The sequence below is a fragment of the Capricornis sumatraensis genome, chromosome 7, assembly GCF_032405125.1.
Source record: "Capricornis sumatraensis isolate serow.1 chromosome 7, serow.2, whole genome shotgun sequence".
NCBI classification, from domain to species: domain Eukaryota; kingdom Metazoa; phylum Chordata; class Mammalia; order Artiodactyla; family Bovidae; genus Capricornis; species Capricornis sumatraensis.
Genome location: NC_091075.1, coordinates 15,813,486 through 15,826,609, shown reverse-complemented (window position 1 = coordinate 15,826,609; position 13,124 = coordinate 15,813,486). Strand labels below are relative to the sequence as shown.

At 37.1% G+C, this 13,124-nt stretch overlaps 1 protein-coding gene across 1 annotated transcript in view; it reads right to left on the bottom strand.

The window, feature by feature from the left end:
• Nucleotides 1-206: 206 nt before the first annotated feature.
• Nucleotides 207-13,124, bottom strand: part of ZGRF1 (zinc finger GRF-type containing 1) — a 53,142-nt gene continuing 40,224 nt past the window's right edge. The window contains exons 19-27 of the mRNA XM_068975563.1: nucleotides 10,777-10,936; nucleotides 7,337-7,414; nucleotides 6,989-7,136; nucleotides 5,113-5,240; nucleotides 3,323-3,446; nucleotides 1,794-1,970; nucleotides 1,521-1,655; nucleotides 543-804; nucleotides 207-367 (exon numbers count right to left, since the gene is read on the bottom strand). Of these exons, the coding sequence (XP_068831664.1) occupies nucleotides 207-367; nucleotides 543-804; nucleotides 1,521-1,655; nucleotides 1,794-1,970; nucleotides 3,323-3,446; nucleotides 5,113-5,240; nucleotides 6,989-7,136; nucleotides 7,337-7,414; nucleotides 10,777-10,936 (1,373 nt within the window). The remainder of the gene's footprint in view (nucleotides 368-542; nucleotides 805-1,520; nucleotides 1,656-1,793; nucleotides 1,971-3,322; nucleotides 3,447-5,112; nucleotides 5,241-6,988; nucleotides 7,137-7,336; nucleotides 7,415-10,776; nucleotides 10,937-13,124) is intronic.

Sequence of the window (13,124 nt, the reverse complement as noted above, 5' to 3'; positions counted from 1 at the left end):
CTTTAGAAACAGAGCCATAATTTTCAGAAAGAATTTTTATTGGTGAGATTTTATAGTTCCTTCAACATTTGCCTATCTTAAGTAATTATACTTTTCATGAAGAGCAGATTTTACTTATATTTAAATCTTTTTTTCCCAATTACAAGAGTTAGGGAGTAATAAAAATATACAAATGTATAGTATAAAATTAATTTGAACTTTACAAACTATACCATGTCTTTTTGTGAATAAGATTTTTTATCTGTCAATTTATCTTTTTCAGCCTTTTTCTTCTGTTTTTCTTCTGCTTGTTTTTCAAGATAATCTTTAAGGAGATGGTCCAGTTGTGGTTCATACTGGCTTGCATGTTGCAATCCACCTTCCCTCCCTTCAAAAGATACAAAACATGAGACAACTATATTTTACAGTGGTGTCCATTTCATCATTTCATTCATCACCCATAGTGGCAAATTCAGAGTAGTTCCTACCTGAAACACCCCAGGCACTAACACAAAAGTCAGTTTTAATTCAAAATGCTTGAATTAAATACATTTTTGTTTTACCTTCACAGTGTTGGATCACACGCCCCCATAGTCGATTTTTCCTCAGACAGGCTAAATTTCCTACAATCAACAAATGCCTCCTTCCTCTGGTCAATGCAACATTCATTCTTTTTTCTGAATCAATAAATCCTACTTGTCTGGTCCTTACGCAGGACAGAATAATGATCTCCTTTTCAGCTCCCTGAAAAGCATCTACTGTGGACACCTGCACAGCTTTCATGTTAGGATGGTCGAAGTCCGCAGCACTGAGTAGATGACAGAGCTACAGAGGAAAGATGACCAGAATCATGCAGTGCAGACAGTGTCTTCGTGAAGAACCTACACCTCTCCGCCTGCCCTTGGCTGCCATTATCATTTAACTAATAGTGGGTAACTTTCATTTTGTTATTACTCACAGAGACTTAGTCTCTAAAATGATAAATAACTAGGTGATAATATAAGTTACAAACCAAAATCAAAGTGATGATTTATCTATTGCTGGAAACTCATCTGGATATGGTAATTTAGAGTTAATAAACTAATAATGAAACATGAAAAATACTAAAAGTAAATTAATATAAATTAAAACTAGTTAGAAGTAACTGGCTTGTGAGTAGATTAATATCTGGGATCTATCTTTGATTTACTGATAAAATGTAACAATAGTGAAAGAACATTTTGGAAAACAGATTCAATCCCATCTGTCTCAAAACACAAAGCATACACCGTATTTCCTTCCCTCTAATTTGTTTATTTGCATTTTTGCCCCAACAGCTGTAAACGGAATTTAATTAAACCTTGTTAGGTTTACATCTAATTATATAGAAAAAAGCCACAGTAGACAAAAATCTAAATGCTGCTTTTTAATCCCTTAAAGTCCTAAAAGCTTTTCTAGCACCAAACCAATACAACCTAAAGCACAATGAATGTAATAACAAATATTATAATATGAAATTGTAATATTTAATAATGATAAGTATCATGATATGTAATACAGACCTTGTACATCTGGGATTTGTATAATGTTATCACCCCAATCATGGAGCCCGCTATTCCACTTGCAATCAGTGATTGAATCAACTTGAGTGTAAAAGCAGCTTCTGCCACATTATGAAAGCTGTTACCTCTTTCAATCTGGAATAAGAAACAGAACCTAGATTATATTTCCCAGAAATGCTACAGAAAGTCCAAGAAAGTCATACAGACAACAACAATACAATTAAAACAGGAAACTAAACTGGGTTGACTCTTATCAACATTAATGTTATTTACCTGTTCCAGTCCTTTTACGTTATAGAAACACAGAGTCGGAAGCCATTCCAGTAAAGGGCTCCTCTCTGTTTCGGAAATGCCATTCATGAGATTTCCTTCATAAAACAGATCATTAGCAATAGCACTGATTGTGGGGTGACAACGGTACTGAGTTCTCAACAGAATTGGCTTGTGACCCTAAGAAATTTAAGTACAGAAAAATAAGGAATTAAAACATTTTTTCCTTAGGGGAAAAAAAATCCACAATAATATTTTAAAGTTTAAAACTACTGCCATATTGTGCTCTTAGTAAATAAATTACAACCATGATAAAATGGACTATAAATAAAAAGAACTTAAAAAAAATTAATAAAAATATTTTCATAGTAAACTTTTTAATATTAAAATTATAAAACAAACAAATCTTAGACTAGTAAATTTGGTATCTAACATTATACCTTCAGAACCTATGTGGAGTTGGCCTAACACTAAATTGAAAAGATATCTTTAAAAACAAATCAGAAATTGTTGGTGATAACCCATTAATGTTCCTCCTTGGGTACAAGCTATTTTTCACTCCGAATCTTCAAACAAGTTTCCAATTTTGCTAACACGTCATAAACTAATTCCCATCTATTTCAGGGCTCTCCTGGTCTTTATTTGCAAAATGTTCTATAATACTGTTTGAACATTTTGAAAAGTTACAAGGTACTCTGATAATAATATGTAATAAAATGCAGGGTTAGTGATCACATGGACAAAGCAGAAAAATAAGTGAGGAAAAAAATCAATCCCCAAAACTCTTTTAGGGCATAAATTTATGAACAGACAACCCATCAAATGGAAGAAAATATTTACAAATTATATATCTGATAAGGAACTAATATCCAAAATACATAAAGAACCCCTACAACTGAACAACAGAAACAACCCAATTCAAAATTGGCAAAGGGCTTGAACAGGCATTTTTCCAAAGATAAGTGCATGAAAGATGTTCAACATCATCATACATTAGGGAAAACACAATGAGATACTGCTTCACACCTATTAAGATAGCTATTAATTTTTTAAAAATGAAAAATAACATTATGGTAAAGATGTGGAGAAATTAGAACTCTTGCACATTGCTGTTGGGAATGTACAATGGTACAGCTGCTATGGAAAACAGTTTGACAGTTTCTCAAAAGTTGGATATAGAAATAGCATCAAAAGCTGAAATGAAAAAAGAGAAAAGAAATAGCATCAGACCCGCAGATGCACTTGGGCTCTTCAACAGTGGACATGGATGAGAGAAACGTCATAGCCTGTTTTTATTTTATAGCAAAATCAATATACTTACTACCCACTACTAAAATTCACAGGGGAAAGATTCATTTTATTGTTAGGTTATTAGTGCTCTCCTTTTCTTTAAGATGAGTACTTTCTAAACGACTCCAATTAAAACAATTTTAGGGCAAGGACCTGGTCTTGCCCTAAATATATTGTATTTTCTATCAACCTACACAGTGAATAATCAGTAAATGATAACTGTATGAATTCAGAAGTAGTACCATTAAGCAGAGTCGGTCAAAAAGAGTTTGTTCCAGTCCATTTTCGTGAGCTGCATCAGAACCCTGAATAGTAGGAGGAAGCTGTTTGGGATCTCCAACAAGTATCAGCTTTTCACACTCAAACCTACAACAAAATTCTAAAAATTAATCTAAGCAATGAGAAAAATATGCATTAATATCATTTACTGCACTGTTTTCTAAAATGTATTTCAAAGAATCTGAATACCATGAAGTGTACTGAGAACATACAAGGCTTAATAGTGCTACTAGGTGTATTCAAAGGCTTTAAAAAGTTATGCTTAAGTAAAGAATCCTCTACATAACTTTACTTTTTTCCACATAAAACCTATTAAGTGTTCCCTGCCTTGGCAAGGAATCAGTATTTCACAGAACACACTTTGACAATAATGATTTTTAGAATCTATAAACTTAAGACTTAAAAACTTTCTTAGAAGTCATTTAGCTTAAACTTTTGTTTTACAGATGAAGCCTATTAGGTTCTCAGGGGTTAAATGTCTTTTTAAATAGGAGTAATATATAGCAGGGGAAAACCCAAGTTTTGTAGAAAAACCTATATCGAAGTTTTAGCTCTATTATATTCTATGGACACAGCAAGTTATTTAATCTCTACAGTGTCAGTATTTTCATCAGTAACCTTGATATAATAGTACCTTACAAGGATTATTGCTATTGTAAGGATTTAAGCATGTAATGTGTTTAGTATACAGTAGATGCTCCATAAATATTGCTCCTCTACCCTCTATGCAGGGCCTTACTCTCTCCATCCCTGGCTCCTGATTAGGGTGACCAACTGGTCCTGGTGCCCAGGACTGTCCCACTTTAAACCCTGAAAGCCCCCGATGCAGGAACCTCCCAAGTCTCAAGCAGAGCATAACAGTTGATGCCCTCCTCCCTCATCCTTTACGCCTGGGGAAAAAAATCTATAAATTTACCAAAATAATTGTGTGCTTTATTTTAAAAGTGTTTGTTAATGTTACATCCCCATTTTTTTTTAAGGGAAGAAACCCCATACTTTTGGTTATGATGTGTAGAGATTTATTGCCATATATATTGCATCAAAATATATTAACATAAAAGTACTGGTGAAGTAAAATCTTTCTTGTGTATTTTCAACACTTGTAAACTGGAAATCAAAAGATTAAATATTTACTATAAAGAAGGAAAAAGCAAAACAACAGAGAGGGACAGAACAAGGCCTAGGGCTTGAGCCTATTAGTCTGGGCTAGTTTAGCACACCCTCCTCTACCTTTAGGATTCCTCAGAAAGAGACGCTTTAAAAGCAGTATTTCAATGGGCTGAGACAGCTTAGAAGACTTCCTAGTTTCCTAAATTTTAGTAGATAAATTTTCATTTTCAACTTATTTTTCTTTATATATGTTATCTACTTTCATAATCTAAAAACTATTCTCGAACCTAAACACTGGAATTATATCAAGGTATTCTTCAGTAGAGTTAGGTTCTTAAACCGTGACTAAAGAGGCACCTTTAATCTGGTTAAGAGATCTGCAATGTTCCAACAGAATCCTAGCACTAGAACTTTCAAGGCTTTTATGAATTATGTGATTCAGGTGTCTAAACTGTGATCTAACCAAATTTTGATATACTAACTCCTCCCCACCTCAAATTTCCTTTTACATTCTTTTAAAGAATCAGTTTAGTACTTGCATTGCTAGGAATTTTCACAAAAGTTTGGTAAGAGTTTCAACTGAGGAAATGTTTGAAATAACTGTAACATCCGAGAGTCTTTGGAAAAGAACCCCTTAGGTTACCTTGCAATGGGAAGGAGAGAAGCAGGTTCTGTTATTTGACTACACTCATCCAGGACAACCACAGGGAACTTCAAATCATTCATGCATGGGAACGGGCAGGCTGCACAGGTAACTCCGACTACTCGAACCTTCATTGTAATGAGAATGTTATTAACAACTATTAAACAAAAGAATATACTTACCAAAGAACTTCTAGGCTAAAATCATAAATGAGCTGCTGCTGCTAAGTCACTTCAGTTGTGTCCGACTCTGTGTGACCCCATAGATGGCAGCCCACTAGGCTCCACCATCCCTGGGATTCTCCAGGCAAGAACACTGGAGTGGGTTGCCATTTCCTTCTCCAATAAATGAGCTAGTCCTAATTTAATCAGCACCAATCAGAAAATAGGCCACTTGACATCTACATTTTCATTATTCCCACATAAGGAATTCCTCTTAAAAGAATTTTATTTATTAAAAAAAGAATTTTATTTATGAACAAGTGACACCAATGAGCAATAGATTATAGTAACATATCAGTATGTTGGATAAGGATGTAAAATAAGTGTGTGTGTGCTAGTCACTCAGTCGTATCTGACTCTTTGCGACCCCATGGACTATAGCCCACCAGGCTCTTCTGTCCATGGAATTCTCCAGGAAAGAATACTGGAGTGGGTTGCCATTCTCTTCTCTAGGGGATCTTCCCAAGTCAGGGATCAAACCCTGGTCTCCTGCATTGCAGACAGATTCTTTACCGTCTGAGCCACCAGAGAAGCTCAAGTAGGTTCACATAAATGACTAATTTGCACTAGCTGAGTGTAGTCAAACTAAGCCCTTCTGGATTTGGTTGGGGAGAAAGGAGGGAAGTTAAGTCCATACTTGGGATAATAAAAAGCTAATCTGAAGCATTCTGAGGGCTCCTAGAACCAAAACTTATTGTAGACATTATTATTTCCAATTTTCTCTCCTTCACCATGAGAGTATTTATTACTCATCCACACCCTTTACTGTATGGCTTTGCAGCGCTTCCCACCAGAGAAGTAGGTGAAGTATATTTCCCAGCCCCACTGATGCTGGGCTTGGTCACATGACCCTGTTATAGCAAGTGCAATGCTAGCAGACATGCTATGAACAAAAGCTTTACATGTATCTATAGGATCCAGCCTGCCCTCCTGCACTTCTGCCATCTGTCAGGAGAGGGCCATCATGCCACAGACAGCTGTTCTCAGAATGAGAGGTTTGACCTACACCACCTGACCGTAGAATCACTGAATCATGAAGTTTGTTGTCTTCAGTTACTGAGATTTTGTTTGCTAAGCAATGGTATTTCAGCAGTAGCTCACTGAAATGGTGCCAAGCACCTTGATTGTCCCAAACCTCTTGCAGAAAGTGACCCATGTCCACCCTGTCCAACAAGTCAACAACCCTCTTTTCTTCCACTCCCTTTTCTTCCCCCATGCTTTGTTTTATAGGAGAAAGCTACTGAAGACCTCTGTCCTCAAAGCTGACACCCTGTCTTGAGCCAGAACTTGACAAGGGCGATGATACTACTTGCTACAGCCAGAGACCCTATGTGTCCAACGTGGGCTCCCAATACCTGGGATCCATGGTCTGAGCCTCCCAGGTTCTTGGACACATTTCAGACAGACCCTGAAGGGCTTGGTTTTCTAGGAGAGCATCAAAGATAAAATTCACTTGGATATTTGGCCCAGTGTCAATAAAATAAAACATGGATTGCACAGACAGGCTCACTTTAGTTGACTGTAAGCTATCATAGTTGGGTTTTATTTATTTAAGGGAAATAAATAGGAATAATATTTCTCTCAATAGGAATAAAAATAATATAAATTATATATATAAATTAAAGAAATAAACAACTGATGCTGTTTCCTCTCACCTGTTTCAGCAAGGTTTTATTGGTCCCCAGTTTATGCTGCTCAATACTTTTCCTCACATAGACTCTTTCCATAGGGGTCAAGTCTTCCTTCATGAGTGCATGTAGTTCTTTTAATTGTTCATTTTCATTTTCTGAGCCAGCATACAAACTTAAAAAACAATTACATAAAAGAATACCCTTTTATTCTATTTTAGTAGTATCACAGAAAAGCAAAACACAAGAGTTCCTAAATTAACACCAAGAAAAAGGCTTTCTCTAGTCTTCTTCAAAAAACAAATTTAAGGTAAGAGTTATGTAAAATTCTACTTCTGTGCACATTCTGTGACTTTTGGATTTTGGCATTCTTACCTGTAAGGTAAAACTGGCTTGGCAATCTTTCTGACACTCCCAACTCTGACAAACTTTTCAAATCCAAGACTAAGAAGCCTTTAAAGAAAACAGGGTGAAACAGATTTACTGTTTAGAAAACAGAATCTAAAACAAACTTTCATATAATATACACATTATTAAAATAACTTTGTATAACAATGTATTTTATAGTCATGTAGTTTAATGTGAAATGCCTAAACTCAAAGGCAATGTAGCTGAAAAACTTTTTATAAAATGTATTTCAGAGAATTTTAAAAAATATGTATTATCTTATGCTGAGGGCTCATGAAATGTTCATAAAATACTGATGTTAGAATTTATCACAAATAAAATTGCCCTAGGGACTCCCTGACAATCTACTGATCAAGACTTTGTTCTCTCACTGCTGTGGCCCAGTTCCATCCCTGGTTGAGGAATTATAGAAGATCCCACAAGCCTCATGGCATGGCCAAAAAAAAAAAAAAAAAAACCCCCACAAAAATAAACAAAAAAGACAAAACTGCCCTAAAGACATCGTGGAAAGCAATAGCTACCATATATTTAACATCAAGATTTAGTGGGAAGAGTGTTAGCCTCTTTATATACCTTGCCTTGATAATTTAATACTCCTTACAGCTCTGCATGATATCTCATCTTAGAGATGAGGAACTGAAACTCAGCTCTAAGTCAGGTATTTTGTTAAGTCAGGCCACATGGCTAATAAGTGAGGCAATCATGAATCAAACCTGGGCAAGTCTGTCTACCTCCAAAAGATATGGGTGACTGTTCTTCCACACCCGTGACCCCCCTAGTAAGGGCTTTGTGCAGCAGCAGCCCTCTCCCTTCCCTCTTACCTATCTTACAGCTCCTGCTTTATGTGAGGAACAGAGGAGGGACTCATTGAACATCCAGACTTCTGAAACATCTATCACCTCAAATGGGGAATAAAGAACTGGAAAACGAAAGAAACTATGGCTCTCCAAACATCGTTCTCCTAGATAATCTTGAAGCAGTTTGTTTGATGTCAATCAATACATGAATAGACTTCAAGTTTTGCATTTTTTAAGTTTTTGTCTTGGATAGCAGATATTTTTCAGTCTGAAAAACTAGTTTATGTATGTTTTTCAATATAAGTGTGTTAATTCTATGAGAACAGTGTAGTATCCTCATCATATCATGGGCAAAAAATATTTTATTTCTTCTCAAGAAATTCTTCATCCTATTCTGTCCATTGCAGTTGAAATGCATTATCCAAGTACATAGCTAAATGTCAGTTCAGTGTGAAGAAATGTCTGGGTCCAGCTTACACGCAGTTGGGATAGATACAGATCCTAACTGCAGTCCACAATCCTCAGGCCCTCATCAGAGGCTTAAGCATTAAAGAATCTCTTCTCTGTTTTTTGTTTCCTTTCATAGTCAGTCCTCACTCTTCTAGCTTCTTGATTTTTCTCTTCTAAACAGATCAGAGTTAAATTTTTATCTCAAGCTAAGCAATCTAAAGTTCTTTCTAGTTTGTCCCCAAGTAACTGCTCATTATCCTGAGTCAAAAAATATCCTCAGCCACTGTTAGATTACTTAGAATAGTACACACAGGTAGAACTTGCCTAGAGGGCAATCTTACAAAGAATATCAAGAAGCTTTAAAATGTTCATATCTTTTGTTCTAGGCCTAGGTTTGTCCTCAGAAAAGAATCAGAAATGGAGACAAAGATTTATGTTTAAGGATCTTGGTTACAATATTATTTATAATAGCAAAAGCTTGTAAAGACCTTACTGATCAAAAATTGTTTATAGATCAAAAATCATGGCATATAATAGAGCTATGGGGAGGGAGGTGGGAGGGGGTTCAGGAAGGGGAACACATGTACACCCATGGCGGATTCACGTTGATGTGTGGCAGAACCAATACAATGTTGTAAAGTAATTAGCCTCCAATTAAAATAAATAAATTTAAATTTTAAAAAAATAGAGCTATGACAATTTTGGTTTCTAAGACAATACCATAAAAAAATAATCTGAGTAAAAAAAACAAAGCAGGACACAAAACAAACAGTATATACTGTTGAAAACTAAGTTTGGAAAACAAAATGACTGTGTGTATATGTATTGAAAGTCTGTAAAGAAATGTAATAAAATGTTAGGGCTGCATATTTTCTACTATACCCATTACCTAATGCAATTATAAAAGTTAATTTTTTAAAAAGCTATACTTATAAATAATGGATTATTTCTCCTAATCAAACTTTATCATTTATGTTGAAATTCAGATCATTAAACGTTGGAATACTGGTAAAACATTATTTAATACCTTCTTTGCATTTTTTAAAAATCTTACACAAAAATTTTACCCTGTATAACAGATTGCACTATTGCTTCCATGAAACAGCAAGAGGCTAACCTTTTAGTTTGTAAGTAGGAAAAAAGATCAAGCTTCCCTGGTGGCTCAGTAGTAAAGAATCTGCCTACCAATGCAGGAGACATGGGTTTAATCCCTGTGTTAAACCCCTGGAAGAATGGATCGGGAAGATCCCCTGGAGAAGGAAATGGCAACCCACTCCAGTATTCTTGCCTGGAAAATCCCACGGACAGAGGAGCTTGGTGGGCTACAGTCCATGGGGCCATAAAGAGTTGGATATGATTTAGTAACTAAACAACAGCAACAAGGAAAAAAATCACATACGAAACCTGATGATTTTGGCACAAGGATGGGACAAAGGTAAAACTAAAGGTGGATCCCTCTTATTGAAACCAAAACATAATCTAATCAAACTGTTAGCTATTTTACTACTATGTGTTCATACAGGAAGGTAGACGAGAGAACAACCTCTAACTTGGTTCTGCAATTTTAGCCTACTTTCAAAGTAGCCACCCTAAGCTCCTGGGTCAGAGACAAAGGACTTTTACTCAAGGCATAGGAAGCAGCATAAGCACTAACGTGTCTGCAGTGGTCTCCTGTGGTCCCCAAGTCGTATGAGGAGACATAGAGAATGCAGACGGACCCCTGCACTGCAGTGGACTGTAGGAAGGGAACACTGAGCCTGGACAGCCACTATTTTTGTAACAAGAAATCAGCAACTCTGCTGTTGGTCCTGGAGGGAGATATCACATCATCAGTCAAGGTTGCTTACTGCAAACACAACCGGGAAAATGTGTTGGGTTAGGGGGATTGCCTCCCCCAAAAACATATCTCCTTGGCTAGACTTTTACAAGAGTATCCCATCCTGTGTCAAAACTGTCACGTTTCGTATGTATTTTATCCTACTTACAAACTATTAAGTCAGCCTCTTCGTTTCATGGACTCTGGTTCTTGAGTCAGAGACAAAGGCCTTGCCTGTCCGGCATGCCCAGCACAAATGTGCATGGACATTCAGGGCCCATGGTAGACTGCCTCTCAACAGCAACCTAAAACATTAGGCACTTGAATACACCTGTCCTACCTACCCAAGAAGCACTCTATCAACAGCTACATTAGTAGAAGAAGAAATTAGAAGTTTCCACGGTCTTGCATTTCCAACTGTAAGAGCTTCACATTTTTCAAATAGTTGCACAAAAAACAAAATCACCACGGCCAGCAAGTAACTCTTCCCTGCTCCGAAAACGCCTAATTATTTTGAAGGGGGGAAGAAAAGTAAAGGCAATATTGTAAATAAATTTCTGAAAAGCACAAGAAATATCTCATTCATCCATCTCCCTCTCTCCTTCATTTAATTAATTTATTTAAAAATATTGTGTGCCCACCTTGTGTTTAATTAGCACAAGGAGTAAATGCATAGATAATCAAAGACTTTCACATTTAACGAGACCACAGTCTACTTAGGAAGACAGACAAGTAAAGAACAATGATAAAACAATACGGTTAAGTAACGCTATTGGCATTAGAGAAAGAACATCTCTCTTTCCTTTGGTGGAGATGGGAACACTTCCTAAAAATAAAAAGAATAGGAGAACTAAGTCTTCCAGGGTAAGATATCCCAACTCTTAAGGAAAGGATCATTCCAGGCAGAGAGGTGACAAAGCATGAAGCTGGTAAGTATTTCTGTATGGCCTGTAGCAAAAAGGCAAGAGAGGAGGCGGTCTGACAAAGACGACAAGGGGATAAATCGCAAAGAGTTTTGCTTGCTAAGGCTAAAAGTTTGAATTATATTTTAAAGGCCAATGGAAATCAACGAAGAATTTTAAGCAATGGAACGGACTTAATCAGATTTTTTTTTTTTTTTAAGAAAAACTACTTGAGTAAATGGTATGGACCTAACAGAAGCATAAGATATTAAGAAGAGGTGGCAAGAATACACAGAAGAACTGTACAAAAAAGATCTTCATGACCTGGATAATCACAATGGTGTGATCACTCATCTAGAGCCAGACATCCTGGAATGTGAAGTCAAGTGGGCCTTAGAAAGCATCACTACGAACAAAGCTAGTGGAGGTGATGGAATTCCAGTTCAGCTGTTTCAAATCCTGAAAGATGATGCTGGGAAAGTGCTGCACTCAATATGCCAGCAAATTTGGAAAACTCAGCAGTGGCCATAGGACTGGAAAAGGTCAGTTTTCATTCCAATCCCTAAGAAAGTCAATGCCAAAGAATGCTCAAACTACCGAACAATTGCACTCATCTCACATGCTAGTACAGTAATGCTCAAAATTCTCCAAGCCAGGCTTCAACAATATGTGAACCGTGAACTTCCTGATGTTCAAGCTGGTTTTAGAAAAGGCAGAGGAACCAGAGATCAAATTGCCAACATCCGCTGGATCATGGATAAAGCAAGAGAGTTCTAGAAAAACATCTATTTCTGCTTTATTGACTATGCCAAAGCCTTTGACTGTGTGGATCACAATACACTGTGGAAAATTCTGAGAGAGATGGGAATACCAGACCACCTGACCTGCCTCTTGGGAAATCTGTATGCAGGTCAGGGAGGAACAGTTAGAACTGGACATGGGACAACAGACTGGTTCCAAATTAGGAAAGGAGTACATCAAGGCTGTATACTGTCACCCTACTTATTTAACTTCTATGCAGAGTAAAGTACATCATGAGAAACGCTGGACTGGAAGAAGCACAAGCTGGAATCAAGATTGCCAGGAGAAGTATCAATAACCTCAGATATGCAGATGACACCACCCTTATGGCAGAAAGTGAAGAGGAACTACAAAGCCTCTTGATGAAAGTCAAAGAGGAGAGTGAAAAAGCTGGCTTAAAGCTGAACATTCAGAAAATGAAGATCATGGCATCCCGTCCCATCACTTCATGGGAAATAGATGGGGAAACAGTGGAAACAGTGTCAGACTTTATTTTTTGGGGCTCCCAAATCACTGCAGATGGTGACTGCAGCCATGAAATTAAAACACGCTTACTCCTTGGAAGAAAAGTTATGACCAACCTAGATAGCATATTCAAAAGCAGAGACATTACTTTGCCGACTAAGATCCGTCTAGTCAAGGCTATGGCTTTTCCAGTGGTCGTGTACGCATGTGAGAGTTGGACTGTGAAGAAGGCTGAGCACCAAAGAATTGATGCTTTTGAACTGTGGTGTTGGAGAAGACTCTTGAGAGTCCCTTGGACTGCAAGGAGATCCAACCAGTCCATTCTGAAGGAGATCAGCCCTGGGATTTCTTTGGAAGGAATGATGCTGAAGCTGAAACTCCAATACTTTGGCCACCTCATGCAAAGAGCTGACTCATTGGAAAAGACTGTGATGCTGGGAGGGATTGTGGGCAGGAGGAGAAGGGGACGACAGAGGATGAGATGGCTGGATGGCATCACTGACTCGATGGACGTGAGTCTGAGT